Genomic DNA, 22,146 nt, shown 5'->3' on the forward strand with positions numbered 1-22,146 from the left:
GATTGGCCACTGGGCCGGGGACCATGCGGGACGACTCCATGCTGCAGACGACGTTCCGGCTCCAGGATGCAAGGAAAAATCGGATGACGGGCCTCGGTCTATCTTATGAGGGAGGAGAAAGGACCCTAAGTCGTAAAATGATACGCTCGGGCATAGATTCTATGCCGCGTGCTAGATCTTGTGTGTTTCGTTTGAGCCAACAATTCCTCCAGTGCAACGAGCCCAGTGGTTTTTCTTCTTCCATTCATCCTTTGTTGTCTTTCCCAAAGGGGTCCTTCTCGGATAACGGTCTAGTCGAAGGCACCTGCAGCCTAGCCCGGCGAGCAACTACCGCGGGGAAAAGAATGTGATCTGCGAAGCTTGTTCAACGTTCGAGACGCTTAACCGTGCTTGGCTATGCGTGGCAGGAACTTGGCAGCAGGAACGATGGAGCCCGGGTGGGGAAAAGGACTAATTGTTGAGGCGAGAGGGTGTGGTAGGCACGAGCCAAGCCAAGTCCTAAGCTCGATAGAATGGGTGCCGGCGAGACAAATCACGCCAAGCACGATCTGCCATATGGCTGCGGTCCCCGTAAAGTAGCCGCCGTAGCAGCAAAAGCGTATTCGATTCCGCCCGGTAATAGCCTCGAGTTGCACCATGACCCAAGCTCCCAGTGTACGTGAGGGACTTAATGTACGACAGCGTCTAAGACATCCACCCACCCACCTTGTTGGAAGGTGCGCTCTAGCGTGCCGAAATAAGTCGAGATAGACGAGGACGTGGCACCACACTCTTCAATAGTTCGGTGGAATCTGACAAGAATGTCGGGCCATGCTTGCCCTCCGCGTTTTCGCCAACCACCCCATCCGAGAGACGGGTTGGAAGGCTTGGTCTAGTTGGTCGATTCGCTCCCCTCTTCACTTGTTGCTGTAACCTCAGAGGAAAATCCATTTTTGTGGTCTCTGAGAGCCCGACCACCAAATCCCTGTTTGTCCGTCTGGTGTCTCTGCAGAGTTGGACGGAAGAGCTAAGGGCCATCCTGTCTCAGACCCTGATTTGCCGAGTCCCCAGGCCGGAATCGGCTTGTTGTGCCCCTGTCCCCCACACCGGCCTGTACCCATGGATGTTCTGATTATCTAATGGTTTTTATCAGATCAACTGATAGCCGCCCCCTTGGACCCTCGACATCCCATCCCTCCCTCGCCGCGATCCGCAGCTGTAGGTTCGGTTAGGGCGGTGCATAATTGGCTAGCCTTTTGAAGAGGGTGCTCCCGATTCTTCCTCATTTCTTTCACGTTCAATACAGCACGAGAAAGCCATCGTCTTGTCGTGTCCCTCGCCTCCCCAGTCCCAAGTTCTCACTCTGTCAGTCTTTGGGTGAATTTGACCAAGACCACCGCATCGACCACCACATCGCCACACCGCCGCCTTACCTCCAGTACTAGCAGCCATGGCTGTCGACGTTTTCTCTGTGCCAATCTTCCTGGTCGTTTTCCGAGAGGCCTTGGAGACGGTCATCATCATCTCTGTCCTGCTTGCTTTCCTCAAGCAGACCCTTGATGGTCCCAACCGAGATGTGAAAGTGTACAGGAAGCTGGTCCGACAGGTAGGATAATCTCTAACCCCTTCAAAAATAATATCTCGCTCTTGTTCTGACACGGACCCTAGGTTTGGCTCGGCACGGGCTTGGGTTTCTTTCTCTGCCTCGTCATCGGCGGCGCCCTCATCGGAGTCTTCTACACGGCTGGCGGCAACAGGTGGGAGAACTCGGAGCTCAACTATGAAGGCGCCTTCTCTCTGATTGCGTCGGTAATCATCACCGCGGTCGGTGTCGCCCTCCTTCGGATCGGCAAGATGCAGGAGAAATGGCGAGTAAAGCTCGCAGTTGCTCTCGAGGCGCCCATCAGGACGGGTGGCAGAAAAGGTGTCATCAAGCGCTTCCTTGAGAAGTACGCCATGTTTGCCCTGCCTTTTATTACGGTTCTGCGAGAGGGGATCGAGGCTATCGTCTTCGTCGCCGGGGTCACATTCTCGGCTCCCGCCAGCGCTGTTCCTCTCCCAGTCATTGTCGGGCTCCTCGCTGGGGCTGTTGTGGGCTACATCCTTTACAAGTGAGTTTGTCATATATGCATTGCTTTTGACCGAGTTGCTGAATTCGAATTTAGGAGCGGATCTTCGACCAAGTTGCAAGTCTTCCTCGTTGCGTCGACGTGTCTGCTATATCTTGTCGCCGCCGGCCTTTTTTCTCGTGCCGTGTGGTATTTCGAGCAGCAAAAATGGAATACGCTTGTGGGGAGCGACGCTGCCGAGCTCGGCGACGGCCCGGGATCCTATGATATTACCAAATCCGTTTGGCATGTCAACGTAAGATTTCCTTCCGGCATAAGTCAACACCATGTTCCGTGCTGACTGAAAACATGCAGTGCTGTAGCCCCCAATCCGAGGGCGGCAATGGCTGGGGCTTCTTCAACGCCATCCTGGGGTGGACCAACTCGGCAACCTATGGTTCCGTAATCTCCTATAACGTATACTGGATCTTTGTCATTTCCATGTTCGTCGTAATGAGATTCCGCGAGGTCAAAGGCCATTGGCCACTGAGGAAGCCAAAGTCGGTAGCACAGCCAGTTGCCGGGCAGGAGAAAGGCCAGGAGAGTGAGAACGACGGGATCGTTGAGAGAGTCGGTTCATCTGGAAGTCACACTGAGCAGGAAATAAGGCAGTCTAGGGTATAAAATGCCCCAAAGATTAAAGGGAAATGAGAGAAGGAAGCGACAAAAAGATATCAGCGAAGGCGCCAGTCTATTATTTTATTGAAGTAGGTAGTGCTGAGGACGGGCCTTCATATGGTAGCAGAGAAGAATGAGGCTGTTAAATTTTATAATGATATGTCAAAGTTGACTCGTTTGGTGTAGAGGTCCGCGGGCGATGAGCAAACCGAGTGCTGACGAGGCGAGATGAACATGCGGCGTCATTGGTCAGTATGCCAAGACAAAATATGACATGATATGAACAAAGTGTTGGATGGACAATATCCATACTCTAGCAACTCTGTAATCCATCCCGAGGAGGGAGTTGTAAGTATGAGAGCAGATGAGTAATGCGTGATGATTGATCTATTGGTTGATTGGGTGGCCGAGGTTCGAGGCCCGATGTTAAAAAACTACCCTCGGCTCCCTTCACGATATCAAGTACAGTGAAGTATTGGACTACAAACAACACGCGCAGTCCGTGTTCTGTACCTAACAGAAGATAGCCTTCACGCGGAGCTCGCAATGCACATGTTTCCCATTGTGATGGTCTGAGTTTTTCTTCTTGGATTATTCTTTGGCCGTTGGTCTCGCAGCTTGGCCTGTTGGTTAATATTCGGGAGTCCAGTCCCAGCGATCTGCCGTGAACAATGCCCGGGCGGCCCGGTCCGATGCCAGCGCCCCTTCGTACCGAAGCCGCTGGTCTGTAGCCGTGGAGCGGGTGAAGCGAAAGACACGTTCTTCTTCACCACCACCCCCGCCGGTGCCGACGGCAGGTGGCTCTTGGTCGTTTTCACTGCCGCGCAGCCAGGACGCCGAGTCCCTGTCATTTTTCCAGACATGCCTCGCGATGGGCACTATGTTAGACGAGAGCATGGCCTGGATATAGTCGAGAATGGGTATGATGCGGGTCCGGAGGCCGCAATTGGTGTGGTTCTTGTCGATCTGGTAGCTGGGGCACTGCTTCAGCGTCGCGATTATGTGGCCCAGGTCGTCGGTGGCGTGGTCCCGCTCGCCGCCGAACGAGTTGGACGAGAAGTCGACGAGGGACAGCATGTCGCGGCTGAAGAGGAACTTGATCATCTCCCCGAGCTGGTACGAGTCGCAGTTGGCACTGGAGTCATATCCGAGTTTACATTGCCGTACGCGAGACGAGTACAGCTGGAGGAAGTGGCGCAGGGAAGACGCGATGGTGTTTACAATGCACTGGCGCCGATATTGTAGTTCGTCTTCACGGAGCCCGTTAATATACCCGACAGGGCCTGGGAGGCGGGTTGGAGGTAAAAAGGGGTCTTTGCTCACTCACGTTCAAGCCCATCCGGGAGATCCCACCACATTGCGCCGTCGGCCGCTTCCTCGTCGTCGTGCAGAGCACTCCATTTTCTCGAGCCGTACATTATGAGTTCACGAGTAGCAGCAGGCATTTTCAGCGGTTGATCGAGCAGCCAGGACACAAGTATCTTTTGGCGGAGCGTTTCTTCTGCAGCCCGAGTAAGAGCTGGGCCGTCGTCCCTCGACAGCCGCGTCTGGGTTGCTGGCCACTTGTATTTCAGACTGTGGATCAAGTACTTTGACACAGGCAGCGCGCAGTCGAAACGGTCAGCCAGAATAGCTAGCGTTGCCAGATATTGCATCGTCACGGGCTTTGTGGTGACATCCTTGGCATGGAGAACCCTCAACAAGCCTTCAAAGGCAGCCTCTTGGCCGGCCGTTTTGGTGGCTTCGTCGTCCTCGTGGATTTGGACGACGGGTAGGTCCTTGGCTTCGGCGTCGGATGGATTCACATGGCGCAGGGCTAGCCTCGCAAAGGCGTCCGCTATGGACTTGCCCTCGGAAAACCTAGTATCTCCAAGGAGGTTGAAGAAATACTTGGAGTGCTGCTTGAGAACCTCGAGTCGGACCCTGTATCTGAGCCTGACCTTGGGCTTAAAGGTTGGCGACACGACCTGCAAGCCGGGCCTAGACTTGGACGCTCTCCTTGCCGCCCTGAGCACTGCCCTAGAAGTTTCAAACGTTACGTCCAGTAGGACATTGCCGTCTGGCACGATCTGAACCACATCGGGTTCCGCCGTGATAGAGCTGTTGTCGGTGATAGATGTGGAGTCGCTCATGGCTGTAGGGTAGGTATGGTAGGCTTTGGAAGGAATTCTTGGCTGTCAGGCAACTTCAGGGCCAAACCTGTCCAGGTTGTTCCTTTAAGGTCCCTTCAGGCCCTTTCAGGGTACACCTTTCAAAAGTTCCCAAGAATCCCACCCCGTCCTGAAAATTCCACAACCTATACCGTATAGGCAGTGAATACGAGGACCTTTTTTCTGTCGTTTATTCACGGAAAAAAACTAGCAGGCTAACGTCTCCGGTCTCCAGGCTGCGTCTCTCGTCTCGGGAAATGTAGTCATTCGACGCCGTTCAGGGGAAATGGGACATGAGCCTGTGGTCTATTTCTTTCAAAGAAGAAGATTAAAAACAACGAAAAAAGAAGTGTCTATTTTGGGAAACTGAGAGCGCAGCCCATTTGACGGAACGTGAAAATAGACCCAGAACATACCGCCAGTTGTCTCTTAGTTGTACGAAGAGAAGTCTTAATCTAATCCTCGCGCGCAACTAACGAATTCCCTTAGGTAATCAAAGCAGCCAGTCCCCTGTCTGTCTCTCCGGGCTCCAGCTGTCAGGTCAGGGCGACTAAAATGACGTGGGCTCAACTCCAAGTGGCATTGGCGTTTGTCAATCGGTATCACACCGCCGCCGTCAGGGGGCTTGACAACCACCTAGCGCTGTGGGGGCGCCCTAGCAGAACCTCAACGTTTCTCCAAGCGTCGCCCATGGAAAGAATTTGTTCACTTTCCTGTTGACATTTTTGGTTATAATGTATGAGAAACAATTATCTAGGCTTGAGCAAGAAGTTTCTCGGACTGAAGAGAAAAGTTAAAAAGGGGGAAAAAAAACTTGAAAGACATGTCCTCGGTTCCTGCCAATTGCAGCAGTGCTTGAAACATGGGAGCACTGAAGCTTGGCCAACACTGGGCCTTATATTTTTGGTGGGGAGGGTCTCACTCCGAATCGAACCCCCCAACGACGAAACGAAACGAAAGCAAGCTCGGCTCGTCAGCCTCACCCAACTCGTCGGAGACGCCCTGCTCGTGGTGCCCATGGCCTCGGATTCCGTGACGGCAACACTCTCCAGCTTCTCTTGGGTATAGAACTGCGCCCTCCACAGTAGCGGCAATGGCGCGATTCCCCTGCCGACCTGTTGCTGTCGGGCCGACTCGGGCAAAGACACTAGCTGAGGCGCTCTCGACGACGACAACAACAGCAAGATCGAAAACGAATCTCCTCGATGCCTTCATGGGCTACGTCGCCACATTCTTCCTCCACGGCGGCGGAAAGGCTCAATTGAAGCATCACAGCATGTCGGTCTACACAGCGACGGGCTTGGCAGCAGGACGCCGTCACGCCCATCCGCACTCTGGTGCTTCAACCTTTGCACTCCACGACACAGCCATATACCCTTGCGACTGCTACCGACGAGTGCCCCGGCGAAGTTTCTACAACTACTTTGTAACCCACTTGCCGTCGTCTTCCCTACACCCCGATTCGAGGTCGTCAAGCGGCCCCCATCACAAGCTCCCACGGTCTGCTTCGACACCACACACTCCCGGCCCTGGCTCCTCGCCGGCTGTGTCACCCCCAAACATGCCCAGTCGCGACCTGACCGTCGTCCGTATACCTCTGCGGAGTGCCAAGCACCACTTCGGCGTCTCCAACCTGCGCGGGCAACGGGGATATAACGAGGACACGCACCAGGCGGGCACAATTGGAATGCCTGCCTTCGCCAAACGAGCCCCTGTCAGTCTAGTACGCAGCCAGATGTCCAGGTCTGAGGGCACGAGTGCCGACAGTGCCTTTGGGGACCCCCAAATCTTCTACTTTGGTGTGTTTGATGGCCACGGCGGGAGCCAGTGCAGCGAGTTCCTCCGTGACGAGCTTCACGGGTACATCGAAGAGGCTGCAACCGAGTTCCGCCTGCAGAGCAGCTTGCAAAAGCAAAACCAGACCTCAGCGGAGCAAGCCCAGACAAGCAAACCAGAGCCAGTTGACACAACCATCAGTTCACTCCCAGACAAGGAGACGACACTGAACCGGGTCGAGATGAAGAGCGCCGAAGAAGTCCAGGATAAGCTCAGGGTCCCGGACATTGTTGACGGCTGCGTGAAAGAGCAGGCCCCCCACATTGAGCCCCTCCCGAGCAAAGAGCCTCTGGCAGCAAATGTAGATATTGACAAGGCCATCAAGCTTGAGTCGGAGCTTGTAGAAGAATACAGGAACACGGTGGGGGGGTATTTCCGGCGTTTTCGCCCCAAGCACTTTAGCATACCCGAAGTCCCCAGGCCAGGATCATCACCGTCGCCCGACGGCTCGGTGGTCTCGAAGCCAGTGAGCCTGGAGTCGGTCCTGACGTACGCCTTTCTCCGGGCCGACCTCGACTTCATCACGGCGCAGGCTCGGAAGCCGGACCCTGACGACCCGTACGTGTCCGACTTCCCGCTCAACCGCGACGAGATCCTCGGCAGCCCACACCTCCCACCGTCGGGGCACGGCATAGGCGGGTCGGTGCGCTTTAAGGGCGGCTCGACGGCCTCGGTCGCCCTCATCTCGACGCCGACGCCCGCACCCTTCTGGCACCCGGGCGCGCACAGCACGCTGGTGGTGGCGCACGTGGGCGACACGCGCATTCTGCTGTGCGAGACGGCTACGGGCCTGCCGCGCCCGCTGACGAGCGACCACCACCCGTCGTCGCCGACCGAGTCGCGGCGGCTGCGGCGCTTCGCCGAGTCGCTCGTCACGGACTCGTTTGGCGAGGAGCGCATCCAGGGGCTCGCCAACAGCCGCGCCTTTGGCGACATGCAGAGCAAGCGCATCGGCGTCTCGGCGGAGCCCGACGTGTCGCGCGTCGAGCTCGGCCCCGCCCAGTACTCGTTCCTCGTCCTCGTGAGCGACGGCGTCAGCGGCACCCTCGCCGACCAGGAGATTGTCGACGTCATCAAGGAGGCCCGCACCCCCGACGAGGGCGCCCGCCACGTCGTCGAGCTCGCCACCGAGATCTCGGCAGACGGTGATAATGCGACCTGCCTCGTCGTCCGCCTCGGCGGCTGGGAGCGCCGCAGCGAGGGCGGCGTCGGCAGCCTCGGTACAAAGGAGATTCGCGACATTCGCCGCGCCGAGGCCCTCGATCCCCGGAGAGGGAGACGGTGAAGGTTTTATTTTTACTCCTTTTCCTTTTCTTTAATATGGGGCCTAGGCTACTTGCCTTTCGTTACTGCATAGCTTGGTCTGGGATTTGGTTTTAGAGGGGTTAGTGGTATGAAATGCATGCATACATGCGACCTCCATAGGTAGACCGCATATAGGATTACGCGTGGAAGCCCATGGTTAGGGGGTAGATCGATACATATGGGTATCTTATATCTTTTCTGAGCATGATCAGGGCAGGCAGGGGCAGGAGCAGGAGCAGGCAGAGTACACAGCAATAGACCTGTCGGTTAACCTACTTGATTAGCTGCATGCTATTGTCTACATCACCTGCCTGCCTGCCTTCATGTCCCCAGGTTACTATGTATCGTCACTTTTCAAGAAGGAGAACTAGCGTTTTTAGGGTAGAGGTAGGAGGAGGGGAAAACAGGCGGTGAGGTAAACAGGAAAAAAAAAACCCCCCGGGATACAGCATATTTATTATTCCTGTTCGCGTTCATTGTTCTTGCTTGCTTGTCTTAGTTATCGCGAACTCCCTTTACCACTTTACCCTTGACCTTTTTCCCGTTTCTTCCCCATGTTCTAGTCTTCAGGACTCGAGTTCAGGCTTTCGTAGAGAGCGGGAGGCGTTTCTCATTACAGAATTGAATGTCATCAACCAGCAGTTTTCCGCGGCATGGAAAATTCGACCCGAGAAGCTGTTTGGTGGGCTTGGTTCATATAGGTAACGAACACTGTTCCCAGTGAGTCAAGCACGCAGACGGAAATTCCCATGTTGTCCTGGTTGGCTGCGTGATTGATCTTGTTGTGTTTCACTTTGGTATTCTGCTGTAGCCCATCACTAGATCAGACTAGGCTAATGGACTAGACTGAATCAGATTTCTCTACCTTCCCTTGCCTGATATTTAAGCAAGAGGCAGGTTTGTAAGTCCGAGCACCCTAATAACATCCCTCCAAAGAGAAAGAGATGTGCCAAACGAAATAGAATAAACCCAAATCCTGTCTACTTTTCAGTCAAGATTTCTAGTGACGTAGACAGAAACATCAACACCCCTATATCTACCTACCTAAAAAACCCATTTGGGACTTCTGGGCATCAGTAACGGGGATACTGGTCCCAAGGCGGTTGCTGAGGGGGCTGCTGGTGGTGCTGCTGGCCGGGATAACCCTGGTACTGGGGCTGCGGCGGCGAGCCATATCCAGGGCCGCCACCACCATACTGCTGCGGTGGGGACTGTTGGGGTTGCTGGTAATAACCGCCTGGGCCGGGCTGCGGTGGCTGGTTATATTGCTGCGGCTGCTGATACTGGGCTGGATAGCCCTGGCCGTAGTTCTGCGGAGGGACTTGACCGCTGTAGCCGCTCGGCGGCTGCGGTTGAACGCCGTACTCAGAAGAGAGTGGGCGGTGCTGCGCAGCCTGCGCGGGTGCGGGTGAGGTTGACATTTCCCGAGAGGTCTGGATCTGGGACCAGAGCGAGCCTGTGGGCTTGCCGTGGCCACCGTCGCACGAATGGCCCCCGCCCTCTATAGAACGGCTGCCGGTACCGGCGCCGGTGGCAAGAATGTGGTTCTTGCCGGCCCTGACCGATTCGGACGAGAGAACCCGGCCGAGCTCGTTGCGGTATTTGGACTCATTGGCCCAGCTGCGCACCGTCTCAAACATCTCGCGCTGGATCTGAATACGATCGTCACGAATGGCTGGGTGGTGGAAGGCGCGGAGGACATCGTTTACGACTTCCTCCACAGGCACTCCGGGGTTTTCCCAGGCGAAGATAACGCGGCTATACAGTTAGTAAGCTGTTAGGGATGCGGGCAGGGGACGATAACATACGGAACAACGTATTGGAGGACGGTCGCGGCAACTCGGCCCGCACACGAGTTAAGGATATTGGTAAAATGGTCCTTGGAAAGCATTGAGTGGGTGGGATTATCGCAACGGGGATTGGTCCACGGCTCCAGCTGTGATTTGGCGCTGGCACTGATGACATTCGAAGACCCGTCCTTCAACACCTTGGAAACCTGGTTGATAACAGGCCTCACAAAGGGTGCCAAGAGGCCAAAGACGAAGGCCGTCAGGGTCTCGCTAATCTTCTCAAGCAAGCTTTCCAAGCCGGGTATCCTAGCGATCATGTTGCTAATGGACCTGACAATCTTGTCGCGGAACTCAAGGATGGGGTATATTTGGCCAACCACCTTGACCGGATCAAAGTCAGGGCTCATTCCCGGGACGATGTTGGAGTTGGCAGCCCTGGCGTTCTCCTGCTCCTTTGCCGCCGAGGCGGCCTTGAGATTTCTGGCCTGAGCAGCATATCCGTCACCAACTCCGGGAAGCTGGGAGAGGAGAGAGATGATGTCTGTGCCACCGCCTCCCGAGCTTGAACCAAAGATGCCACGGTTGGAAGAAATACCGAGGTTACCGCTGGTATTCTTGCTAAGCTCTTCGGCGTTCTTGAGGGCCGTGTTCATCTCATCGACCTCGGACTGGGTGAAATGGTCGGTAGCCTCGCTGGTTGCGAGGTTAGCTGATGCCACAACAATGGCAGTACAAATTCACCTACCCGAGGACCGAATGCAAAAAGTCAACAGCACCAAAGGTTCCTTTACACATGTCAGCCAAAGCAGTGCTAATTTATCTGCCTCTTCTCTTTCGGCACTGACTGACCTGTAACAAGGGGGTAGACTCTCTTGTTATTCAGGGAGATTTGAGTAGAGGATCCGCAGTGAGGAAAGACTTCACGATGACCGAGCTCGATGAGAGCGAGTTCGCAGTAGTTGCTGTGGGCACTGAAGTCCTGTTGAAAGGGTGTGAGTGTCGGCACAGTCCAGGGCCAGCAATGTGTCAAGAATCATATCAGCCTACCTCCATGCAGTGCAGAGCCTGACCGAGGCACCTCAGGGCCTCGCACAGGTCGGCTTCCTTGCCCGATGTTCCGTTGGCGCCGCTGGTATAGACGCGGCCGAAGTGGATGCTACGGGCGAAGCTGAAGCGCAGGTAGCCGGCGCTGGTGGCCCAGGGTCCTTGCTCATTGGCGATGTAATTCTTCATGCCGGTGCGCTGGTCGACCTCGAGCTCTCGGGTGTCGACGGGGCCTCTCAGCCTCGGGTCAAACTTGCGGGCGTCCAGGTTGTCGGCGTAGCCCATAGGGTTGTCAATGTGCTCCTCGGGGCGATAGACACCGAGGCGCTCATCCGTGACCTCGAATTCCTCGGTGGCATAGCCATTGGCCAGGAAAGACAGCACCCAGACCTAGCGACGTCGGTCAGCGGGACAGCTTGGCTGCAAGACGAGTGTTTGACCAACCAGAATACGAATGGTGGCGGCGTTGACGCCCTTCAGACTGCCAACGTCGACAGCCTGCGAGTAGTCCCTCAGCCAGTTGCCAAAGTAGACGCGCGAGACCATCATCGAGGTCCATTTCTTGCCGTGCAGAAAGGCAAGCGTCTTGAGCACATCCTCAATGTCTACGGCGCCGCCATACGAGTGTGAGTGACGTGGGAACAGCCCGTGCGGCCTTTCAAAACCAGACTAAGATGCGATTACGAACCTCCGTGTCGCCAGTTATGCCCCTCAACCTGCGCAATCGACGGGATGTTACCGGCGCCAAAGGCAGCCGCCTTGCCGGGGAGAACGACAAGGACTAGAGCGAGGACCAGCAGCATGCTGCCGCAGCCTGTGCCGAAGCCGCCTGCCATAATGACTAGCAGTTGTAGTGACGACGATGTCAGAGTTTTCTAGTAGGCGATCGAGAAAAGACAGCGTTTTTGTTGGTGGCTTAGGTGTGTACAGTACAGTACAGCACCTTAGGAGGCAAGGGAGAGAGGTCACAGGTGGGGATGACGTCCGATGCGCGCGAGCTCGACGACGGGACGAATGCGCTGCCTTCCTGCGTAGCGGGGGAGTGTCACTGAAACTCTCTATCTTTCAACGAGAGGAAAGGAATCTGAGCCGCTCTGTGCCGCGCGAATGTTACGAAAAGCCTGTGCCTGTCTATGCCTATCAAGTCGGGTTTGGTGCTCGCTGCTCTTGGCTATCTTGGGGGATCCTGGCGGCCTCTGCCTCGAGCTAGGTGATCCATACTTGGGTGCTCCGTAGACTAGAGGCGCCAAGAGATGGGCAATTCTTTACGTCAGGTCTCCAGCGGCCAAACAAGGCATCTACTCAGTACGGCAGCTACGTCCAGCTCTCCCCACTACTCGGGTCCATATTTCAGGTTCAGCTTTCTCATCGGGCAGCAGGTGCCTTCCAGCTCTTACCACAACGGGAGCTAGGAACGTAAGCGACGGGAGTAAGATAGATAAGACGGCATGGCGGTGCACAGCCAGTAGAATCGAGGAATCTATAGGGAATACCTTAGGTATTCTTGACCTTTGACCTTATTTTGCTTGGCTCTCAGCCGTTTAATCTAACTTGTCACACATTCTTCTGCATGGAGAAGGAACTGAGTTACCGGGCTTGCACGTAGAATTTGGCATCGTCTGTCTTCCCCTCCTGTGGAAAACACATGGAGGGGCTGCCTGAGGGGCAGAGGTCAACGGCCTCCGCCAAGTCGGCACCCACATGCCGTGCACTGCACATATCCCCGTTAGGTAATTTCTGAATAGAACGATATTCAAGTTGGCATAAATGTGCTAATTATCAGTTCTGTGGTATTCCGTACTTGGCAACCAAAGCCATAGTAACTTAGTAGTAATCCGTACAAAGTCATACTACACGGCACGGGGCACGAATGGAACTGGAAGGAACGGCGGATTGGTCAAATACGGATGCGAGTCGCAATTTCATATGCCAATTTCGAAAGGCTTGGGCAGGGAGCCACTTCCCGCTCCGAGCCGGCCGGCTGGGCTGGGCTGACTGTGCTCACTGCTGGCATGGTTCATCTACTCATTTTTTCAGCCAATGGCGCTCCAACAACGCCACTTGTCTCCTGACCCGCTCGCCGTGTCCCCCAAGTCTCCCCATGCACTGGGATCTGCGCGTCGTTAGTTAATTGAGTCCGACCTGGACAATCCATGCTCGCTTCCTGGCAGTTGCGAAAAAAGTCGGCGTCCCATTGTGATTCTACTTATTAGCCCCTTTTTTCACTGGCAATGCCCTAATAATCGCCACTTGTCAGAGATCTATTACTATTCAACCTTCCTCCGCCTCGCGTTGCTTGGTTGGAGTTTCCTTTGCTCTTCTTGTCACTCCTTTAGCCTCGCACCTGTTTTGCGCCTCCTGCTGCCGTCGCCGTCACCGACGCACCCGGCTGCCTCCCGCAAACCGCCTGACTTGCTGCCAGCAGAGGCGATCACCGACGATGCCTGGCCGCACGCTCCCGACGTTTACGCTCGCCGAGGTCGAGTCGCACAACTCCAGGAAGTCCTGCTTCGTCACCGTGGGGAGAAATGTCTACGATGTGACCGACTTTGTCGACTCGCATCCCGGCGGTTCCGAACTCGTTCTAGAGTATGCCGGCAAAGATATCGCTGCCATCCTCAAGGACGAGACGTCACATACGCACTCGGAAGCGGCCTACGAAGTGCTCGACGACTCGCTTGTCGGCTTCTTGCCAGCGTTGAATGGGACATCGGCGAACGGAAAGGCCAAGTCGACCGCGGTCGACAGCGGCGAAGTCACAGCAGACGGCGAGTTTGTGCACCCCCGGACCGGCATGTCCAAGGAGGAGGATCTCTCCAAGGAGACGGACATCGCGGACGACTACAAGACACACAAGTTCCTCGACTTGAACCGACCGCTCCTGCTGCAGGTCTGGTTTGGCGGCTTCTCCAAAGAGTTCTACCTAGACCAGGTCCATCGGCCGCGCCACTACAAGGGAGGACAGTCTGCCCCCATCTTTGGCAACTTCCTCGAGCCCCTTTCAATGACGCCGTGGTGGGTCGTACCGCTCGTATGGCTGCCGCCCGTGTCGTACGGCCTCTATTTGGCGAGCGAGGGGTTCAACAATCTCTATGAAGAGGCCGGCTGGTTTCTTTTCGGTCTGTCCGTTTGGACCCTGGTCGAATACGTCCTTCACCGCTTCCTGTTCCACCTGGACTAGTATGTTGCCCCAGTCCCACTACGATCACCTAATCGATCGTGCTTGCTGACATTGTGCTCTAGTTACCTACCTGACAACCGCGTCGGTATCACACTCCACTTCCTCCTCCACGGCGTTCATCATTACCTACCCATGGACAAGTACCGGCTGGTCATGCCGCCGACGCTGTTTTTCGTGCTCGCATTTCCCTTTTGGAAGCTGGTGCACGTCATCTTTTTCTTTAACTGGTACATCGGGACAACAGGGTTCTGCGGTGCTATCTTTGGGTATATCTGCTATGACCTGACGCACTACTTCCTCCACCACCAAAACCTCCCGCTTTGGTGGAAGAAGCTCAAGAAGCTCCACCTCCAGCACCACTTCCTCGACTACGAGAACGGATTCGGGGTCACCAGCCCGTTCTGGGATAACGTGTTCGGCACTCAGCTCAGGTCCCCGTTGAAGACGCAGTAAGTCACAGAGCGCCTTGTCAAGAAAGGAGTTTGGATTTGGGGTGTACATCTTGTAATAAATAAGCCAACATATCCTATCATTGCATCCGGAGGTTGGCGTAGGAGGTGATTTCTTTTTCAAGAGCTCGTGCAAAGGCTCTACCGCCCAAGGTTGCGAGTCGGCTGGGCGTCTCTGGAGTTGTGGGGAAGGTGACAAGGGGCGATCGGGGGGAGGGCGAGGCTCGGGGATGACCATACTCCTCTCAGCAGAGCAGCGAACTTCGCTGTCTCATAACGTAACCATCTATGTCCTAACTACACCCTAATAATTGAACGGGTTTGATGCCACTGAATGACTGAGTGCTCACTTGGTTGTGGCTTGGATAATAATAATACGACGTATATTTCGGACATTTCATCTGATCACTTCCATTAACTTTGACAGTCGGTTCGGATAACATCTGCACTTTTTCATCTTATTGTTTAAAAACTCAGCCTCACTACGTACCTAGGAAAGAAGACAATCAACTCCAAGATCTCATCCCTTTGAACAAGCTGTAAGCTGTGCAGCCTCAAGGCATTGCTTCATCCATCCAATGGCTATATTGGATTCGGTATGATGACCGGGCCGTGGCCTTGAAACTTTTCTGCACCTTGCCGAGCTATTTTTTTGAGCAGGGGACATGGATCCCGTAACTACAAGCCCTTGAATATCGATACGTCCAGCGCTGTCCCGCTCTGTAATAATCAAGGTGGCGGATGATGTTAGAGGAAATCGAGGCGCGGCCGGCTTCCATTCCGACCAGATCGACTAGAGCCGATTCCAAGATGGGAATACTAACGGGCACACGATCGGGCGGACTAACGGGCAGACCATCCTCGTTGACGTTGTCTATGTAGCACCACTGGTTCATGTTCAGGTGTACGGTGTCGCGGACGGGGTCTAGCAATACGGGGAAACCATGCCTCCAGGATCCAGCAATCCGTTTGCCGTTCTTCAAGGCTACCGCCCGTGATTCGCGGCAGACGCGTGATATTAATGGAAGGCAGCTGGCGAAGGAGAGCCACTGTGTTAGGTTGTGGGACGCCTGCCTCCATTTACAGGCATCCCTGTAGAAACTAAATCCAGGTTCAAGTTCTGATATTTGGGTGTACTAGATAGGTACTCGACCCAGCTGGTTAGCTTGATGCTGACGAGCCAAGTAGGGAGGCCGCTCTTGGCGGCCTACCCTGAATGGACGGTCTGCATAGACCAGGCGATTCGGTAGACATGCCTCCCAAATCATAAGGCGTAGTTCTGTTGGTAATGTTCTGAATTCAACGGGGGGCCGGGGGGAGCTGTCGACGCAATCACGAGAGTCTCGTGGGGGCCAGGGACCGAAAGCTAAAATGTGTTGCGGTATGTAGGGGGACAACAGATACAAGTTACGGGTGATCGTGGGTCGATATCCATCGCGAGCGGTACCGTACCTCGCGGAAGGATGAACCAAAGGATGAACTGTGTTGATTTCGAAATACCTGTGCTTGGCTTGAAGCAGTTTTGCAGCGATACCTAGGTACAGCCTGAGACGGCTTCGGTTTGCTTGTTCTTTCCAACTCTGCAAGGCTCGGCTAGTGCCTTGGGAAGGCTCGCATCACTTACATGAGCAACAAACGAGGTCGCCTGGATCTCGAGAAGTCTTGGTTCGCGAAGGTTTACATCCGTAGCTACTAGCTTGAGTAGCACGGCTCCTGCCTTCAGTTCAGTCTGCCCCACGGTGGATAGAGTGAAGTCAGCACATTTTTTGGGCACATCATCTGTCACACCCTCAACGCTCTGTTATTAATATGTAGCAAGAGGACTCGGAGTGAGTAGGGGATGAAAGGGAAAGGGAAAGGGATACTTACATGACGTTGGCAGGGATTTGATTGGGCGGTGCTGGTGGGCGTGGGCCGCCCCGTCTGGTCCACTTTAGCAGTCGCGCAGACCCGTGGCCCTAGTGTCAATCGCATGAATGGACCCGAGACATTACAATCGTCAGCATCCACATTCCGCATCCCTCCCTTGTTAAGCCCCCCAAAAGCCCGTTGCCTCATCCTGGAAACAAGGCCAAGAATGGCAAACGTATAAGGAACGACCTTTACCCCGAGCCGAAGCTATATACTCATACTGCCGCTGCTACGTCCGCTCGACACCGACTTTTGGCGACGCACGCACACGCACATGCACACGCACACGCCGACGCCTCGACTTCATTCACAATGTCCGACTTATATCTGTCGCGCATGCGCAACTGGTTCCTCAGCTCGCCTCCTGCCGAATGGGCCCTCATCCGCCTCCGCGAGCTGCTGATCGGGGCATTGCGCCAGGGCCCCGTCCCTACCCATGTCGCTTTTGAGATGGACGGCAACCGGCGATATGCAAGGAGCCACAAGATCGAGACCATCGAGGGCCACCACCTTGGCTTTGAAGCTCTAGCTCGGGTGCGCAGAATCCCCTCCCGTGCCTCGGCTCAGATGCGCCCGCCAGAGTGACTGACCGATTCGGCTGTGCAGGTCCTCGAAATATGCTACAAGTGCGGCGTCAAAGTTGTAACCGTCTACGCATTCAGCATCGAGAATTTCAACCGCCCAAAGTACGAGGTCGATGGCTTGATGCAGCTCGCCAAGCTCAAGCTCGAGCAGCTGGTACAGCACGGAGAGCTCCTCGATAGATACGGCGCCTGTGTTCGTGTTCTAGGCCAGAGGGACCTCATAAGCCCCGACGTTCTCGAGGTGGTTGACAGAGCCGTCGCCACGACGAAGCACAACACCGAGTAGGCAGCACCCGTGGCTTATCCGTTTAGCTACCGACCGCAGAAGCTAACACCTTTCTCCAGTACCATCCTCAACATATGCTTTCCCTACACGTCGAGAGAAGAGATCACGACAGCTATCCGATCGACTGTACAGGAATACTCAACTACGCCGCGCCCCCATAGCACGCCATTTTCGCAAAGCCGCATCACACAAAAGATCATGTCCAAGCAGGGTGACAAGCACGAGCCCTTGTCATCGATTAGGGAATTGTCTCCCTCGCCCTCGCCCCCTTCGTCTCGGTCCGACGACCACGAAGGCTCTGTCTCGTCATCAGTGACACTGCATGTTGAGTCCGGAGCGGAGCCTAACGTGACAATCTACCCCAACGCTGAGAACATCACTGCCCAGACCATCGAAAGCCATTTATACACGGCTGGATGTCCGCCCCTCGACATATTCGTTAGGACAAGCGGGGTGGAGAGGCTAAGCGATTTCATGCTGTGGCAAGGTCACCAAAATGCGCAGATCTTCTTCCTCAAGTGCTTCTGGCCCGAGTTTGACCTGTGGCAATTTCTCCCGGTAATCGTTGAATGGCAGCGACGTCAAATACAAAAGGAGAGAGACGAGAGACCTCGGCGGGCGAAGCAAGTTTAATGAGCCTATCCTGGCTAGAAAGGTAGGTAGGTAGGCCAAAGGTATACGGCAAAAAGGCGTGGGGCTTGCAATAGAATAGAACAGGAATGGCCGTATTGCACGGATATTCTGTCGCGAGGTACAGGACAAGAGCGGTACCTTAGTCAAGGCGTTTAAATGGTGGCGTGTCTTATTATGTAGGGGGTGATGGTTTTTTTCAAGACGAGCTTCAGCGTTGAAACATTTACAGAAAGCTCTGAACAGGTATTCTACTTGCATTTTTGTTAGTTGACACCGCACTCTAGCTTTCGGTCCGATCTAGGGTCGGGTTCTGCCTTGCGCGTCTCGCAGCAGCCGTCCGACACGCGCCTTGCTTGAAAGAAAGCCGAATTAGGTTTTGTCTAAAGAGGCACAGTTCTTTGGAGATGCTCGGCCTTGGTCGCAACGAATTGGCGGCTTATCTTATCGCAAATATGTGACGTTGACGTATCACAGACGCGGAAAACGGGATGGCAAGGGCGTTTGCGTGTGGGCTACCCCCAACCTAGCTACGGTAGTGGTTGGCGTGCTACAGCGCACAGGGGAAGTAGAAGTTCCCACCAGCACCCAGGTCCTACACAACTCGCCCACCCATTTTTCTGCGCCTGACTGGGACAACTCTTGGATCGGTTTTGTTGCGCCCATTGCTCTGCACAACTCTGGCCAGCGGAGATGGCCTAACGTTCATGTCTAGTGTTTGACAGCCTTATGAACCGGATTGTTTACCTTTCACCCTCCCGCCGCTCCCCTCCCAGCATCCACTCGACTGCCCTCCACCGCCCTGTCCTGACGGGAATCCAGCTGCGGATCGGCACCCGTCTTGCCTCTCTCTCCTCTTCTCCCCGTCCCGTCCTCCGTCCGTCGTCCCCTTCCCTCCGCTTTCGACGGCCGAGCTGCCTCACACTCGTACCAGCAGTCCCTCTACACGGCGCGCCCTCTTCACATACGCATGATAGACGATGAAGACGGCCAAGCCCCCAGCAGCTGACGGCGCGCCGAGCTTGAGTCGCAGAGCCCAGCCGGTGCGCCAGACGCGAATCAACCCACCGCGCACCTCGTCGCTCAATCGCGGCAACTCGTTCCAGAGCGGCCCCGCGCAGGAACAACCTATCGATATCTTCCCAGCCGTTACGCACTTCACAGACGCAATTTCCGCCCTCCCCAAAGAACTCGTCCGGCATTTTACGCTACTGAAAGAGGTCGACGCCAAGATCTTTGCCCCCGAGGCGGCCCTCTTCCAGCTCCTCGACGCTGCCCTCAAAGCTCCCGCCCCCGACGCTGCCCGGTCTCTCAATGACGCATCCAGCAGTGTCGCGCCTGGGTCGACGCCCATGAGTGCACAGAATAGTAGTTTTGGAGCTGCCGTGACTACTAACACACACACCGCTCCGTCCCACGACGGCTCCACCAGCGCCGCCGCCTTTGATGACAGCAACATGCCCCGTCGCCAGCTGTTCAGGCAGACGGCGTACAAAATACAAGAGATGCTGGTCTCTCTGGAGGAGAAGAACCATGTCATATCTACGGCCAACGACGCCATGCACAAGCAACTGGGGCGAATCGAAGAAATCTGGCCTCACCTCGAATCCGAATTCAGCGAAGAGGCTAAATGGGGCAGCACTACACATTGGGCATACGCAGAAAACAGGCAGGCGAAGACGAACAACGCGCAGGCTGAAAAGTCCAGACGCGAAGGTGCGGCAACTCTCTCGGCCGCAGCCCAGCAACTGGCCGAGGAGGCTGCCGCGCGCAGCAGCGACCGAAAGCAGGCATTGGCCGCGAAAAAAAACTCCAAAAACAACGCTGCAGATGCCGAAGCAGAGAACAAGCCTCAGGAGTCGGGCAAAAAGTCTCAAGGGAGCAGCAAGTCGCGCAAGCCCCCCCCCGCCGAGCCAGTAGCGCCTGTTGGTCTCGGGATCGCGCCTGTTCCCCCCAGCGCCGCTCCGGCTCCATCCAAAAGACGCAAGGTTGAGAGCGCCAAGGCCAATGGAGGAGCTCCAATGGAGCGCGCTATGAGCACCGTCTTTGGTAGTAACACGTCGAAGCCGAAGACGACAAGCCCTCGAGAAACGCCGGCCCCGGAGACTGCCGGCAAGAAGCGAAAGGCGCTTCCAACGTCGGGAAGCCAGGCAAAGAAGAGGTGTGTCTCGAGACCGCCCACCCCGCAACGTCATATCATTACTGACCAAGCCCATAGCAAGACGAACGCGGCCATGTCTCCCTCCGTGGTATCCTCGCCTCTCGTTGGGACCTTTCCGGAGAGCGCAAAGATCGCCCGGAATTCACCAGTACCGCCACCTCAGATCCCGGCGGCACCCGCTCGTCCTGCCTCATCACGAGCTCGCCAGAGTTCAACTCAGTCTAACAATGTAGTCGAGAACGCTCGGCAGCGACCTGCGTCTGCTGCCTCAAACAAACCAAACGGGGCCCTCTCAGGAACTCACGATGTGGTTGCCCAGAGTAATGGCGCCACAAAAACAAATACGGACCCAAAATCGCCGAAGGAGGCCGTCTCTACTGCTCCCTCCACCAAGATCGAGCCCGTCGAGAAGCCCAAGATTGAAGTTCCCCCTCCACCTCCACCACTAGAACCTGTACCGAATGGTGGCAAGGAGGCCAGTACGGCGAAGGCCGTCGAGGAGCGAGAACTAAAGAAGGAGACGACCACGCCGGTAATACCCCCTCCGGCACCAACAGCAACCGTGAAGACGAAGAGTGGGCGGGCCAGCAAGCCGTCGACGCCTGCGCTTGCAACTTTTGCAGAGGCGGCTTCGGCAGCCAGGTCTCGTCCGTCTCGGAATAACGCAGTAGAGGGGAACGGTGGCAGCACCACGGCAACGATGACTGCTGTCCCTACAAAGCGAAGTCACAAAAAAGGAGCTTCGTCCGTGTCTGCTGTGGCTGCTGCGGCTGCTATGGCAGCTCAACAGCAGGTGGCGGCGGCGGCGGCGGCTCCGGTGACGTCTGTGACTCCGGTGCCGATCCCGGCTGCAGCCGTGCAAGACGTCGCCAGCAACAACGGCGCCGGTAATAATAACACCAGCAGCATCATCAACAACAAGAGTCACAATACTAGCAGCAATGCCGTTGGCGGCCCCGGCGCCAACGCCAGCACCAACCCTTACACAAACGTAAACAGCAACACCAACAGCAATAACCATAACAAGAGCGCCACCGGCGCACAGGACGACGATGACGACGCCGACGTAGACGAGCTCCGCTACTGCTACTGCAACGGCGTCAGCTATGGCGAGATGGTGGCCTGCGACGGCGAAGGGTGTCCGCGCGAGTGGTTCCATCTTGAGTGCGTGGGGTTGAAGGTGGCGCCCAAACTCAATGGTACGTTCTCTTTCTCTTTTTCATCGTAACCCGAGCTGACCTGAAATTATAGCGAAATGGTACTGTGAAGACTGCAAACGAAACCTGCGAGGGTCGGAACGCAGGTGATTATGGATGATGATGATGATGATGATGATGATGATGAGAGGGAATGGTATTGTTTGTGATGCGGGATGTTGTGTCATCTCGTCATCGTCATCGTCATCGTCATCCTCATGTGCTGAGTCGCATGGCCAACACACCAGTGTTGTAATCCTTCCTTTTTTCATCTTATCTTTTTCTTTTTCTTCTATGCCTCATGTTTGGCGGTTCAGATGGGCCCTGTTCGGGAAATTTGTTCGTGGGCCAGCGACCAGCGCGTACTCACTACTAACCTGGATATCATTGGGTGTTGTTTCTCCTCCACGACTCTGTCATCCCCCTCTGGGTACATTCAAAGAGGTATAATTTATCATGTATGTCTTGCGGGAACCGTGGACGGGATGGAGTGCAAGTTTTGTTTTGTTTTGTCTTTGTTAAACTGTTTTTTTTCTTTGCTTGAAATAAGTGGCCGCGCCGAGCGCGTGCCCGCAAACCACAGGATGGGCGAATGAGGGGAAGGACGGACGGACAGACGGCGTAAATGGGCACATGGTTGCGATGGTTGGGGCGTGGTGGTGGTGGTGGTTCAAGTATTACCTTGGTGTCACTTTTCTTTTTCGTCGAATGGAGTGGATGATTGATGGTTGAGTGAGGAAGCGGTGGTGTATTCTTTTTGTGAGAATAATCTCAGCCCTCCATGTGTAAGTGAGTGAGGTCGGCAAGGCTTATTTGTTGAGTTCTCACAATAGAGAATTTTTCATCTCTCTATCCCTGTGTTGTCTCTCGGCCACTCTATGCTGGTTATGTTTATCTGAGATGGAACTCCAACTGTAG

At 55.2% G+C, this 22,146-nt stretch overlaps 7 protein-coding genes across 7 annotated transcripts; 5 read left to right on the forward strand and 2 right to left on the reverse strand.

Moving 5' to 3' along the window:
• Positions 1–1,429: 1,429 nt before the first annotated feature.
• B0T26DRAFT_756134 (plasma membrane iron permease) lies at positions 1,430–2,924 on the forward strand (the record flags this gene model as incomplete). Its single annotated transcript, XM_060446050.1, has 5 exons — positions 1,430–1,585; positions 1,648–2,090; positions 2,145–2,343; positions 2,403–2,657; positions 2,892–2,924. The coding sequence occupies 5 exons, from the start codon at positions 1,430–1,432 to the stop codon at positions 2,922–2,924; spliced, it is 1,086 nt and encodes a 361-aa protein (XP_060291751.1).
• A 411-nt stretch (positions 2,925–3,335) lies between these two features.
• On the reverse strand, positions 3,336–4,837 carry B0T26DRAFT_743851 (uncharacterized protein; the record flags this gene model as incomplete). The annotated part of the gene is made up of 3 exons (XM_060444316.1): positions 3,336–3,430; positions 3,479–3,955; positions 4,033–4,837. 3 exons carry the CDS (start codon positions 4,835–4,837, stop codon positions 3,336–3,338), a joined length of 1,377 nt encoding a protein of 458 aa, XP_060291752.1.
• A 1,216-nt stretch (positions 4,838–6,053) lies between these two features.
• B0T26DRAFT_618819 (phosphatase 2C-like domain-containing protein) lies at positions 6,054–7,976 on the forward strand (the record flags this gene model as incomplete). The annotated part of the gene is made up of 1 exon (XM_060436031.1): positions 6,054–7,976. A coding segment is annotated over one exon (1,923 nt), but the record flags the coding sequence as incomplete, so codon positions are not given.
• Positions 7,977–9,069: 1,093 nt separating this feature from the next.
• B0T26DRAFT_655774 (heterokaryon incompatibility Het-C) lies at positions 9,070–11,666 on the reverse strand (the record flags this gene model as incomplete). Its single annotated transcript, XM_060438652.1, has 7 exons — positions 9,070–9,754; positions 9,805–10,479; positions 10,532–10,571; positions 10,636–10,765; positions 10,834–11,220; positions 11,275–11,435; positions 11,519–11,666. The coding sequence occupies 7 exons, from the start codon at positions 11,664–11,666 to the stop codon at positions 9,070–9,072; spliced, it is 2,226 nt and encodes a 741-aa protein (XP_060291754.1).
• A 1,604-nt stretch (positions 11,667–13,270) lies between these two features.
• B0T26DRAFT_743854 (inositolphosphorylceramide-B C-26 hydroxylase) lies at positions 13,271–14,464 on the forward strand (the record flags this gene model as incomplete). The annotated part of the gene is made up of 2 exons (XM_060444317.1): positions 13,271–14,010; positions 14,074–14,464. 2 exons carry the CDS (start codon positions 13,271–13,273, stop codon positions 14,462–14,464), a joined length of 1,131 nt encoding a protein of 376 aa, XP_060291755.1.
• A 2,219-nt stretch (positions 14,465–16,683) lies between these two features.
• On the forward strand, positions 16,684–17,874 carry B0T26DRAFT_656561 (Decaprenyl diphosphate synthase-like protein; the record flags this gene model as incomplete). The annotated part of the gene is made up of 3 exons (XM_060438717.1): positions 16,684–16,905; positions 16,978–17,237; positions 17,301–17,874. 3 exons carry the CDS (start codon positions 16,684–16,686, stop codon positions 17,872–17,874), a joined length of 1,056 nt encoding a protein of 351 aa, XP_060291756.1.
• Positions 17,875–18,851: 977 nt separating this feature from the next.
• B0T26DRAFT_680315 (uncharacterized protein) lies at positions 18,852–21,339 on the forward strand (the record flags this gene model as incomplete). Its single annotated transcript, XM_060440478.1, has 3 exons — positions 18,852–20,032; positions 20,090–21,231; positions 21,284–21,339. The coding sequence occupies 3 exons, from the start codon at positions 18,852–18,854 to the stop codon at positions 21,337–21,339; spliced, it is 2,379 nt and encodes a 792-aa protein (XP_060291757.1).
• Positions 21,340–22,146: the final 807 nt, after the last annotated feature.

Source organism: Lasiosphaeria miniovina (assembly GCF_030549165.1).
Source record: "Lasiosphaeria miniovina strain SMH2392-1A chromosome Unknown B0T26scaffold_7, whole genome shotgun sequence".
In the NCBI taxonomy this organism is placed as follows: Eukaryota; Fungi; Ascomycota; class Sordariomycetes; order Sordariales; family Lasiosphaeriaceae; genus Lasiosphaeria; species Lasiosphaeria miniovina.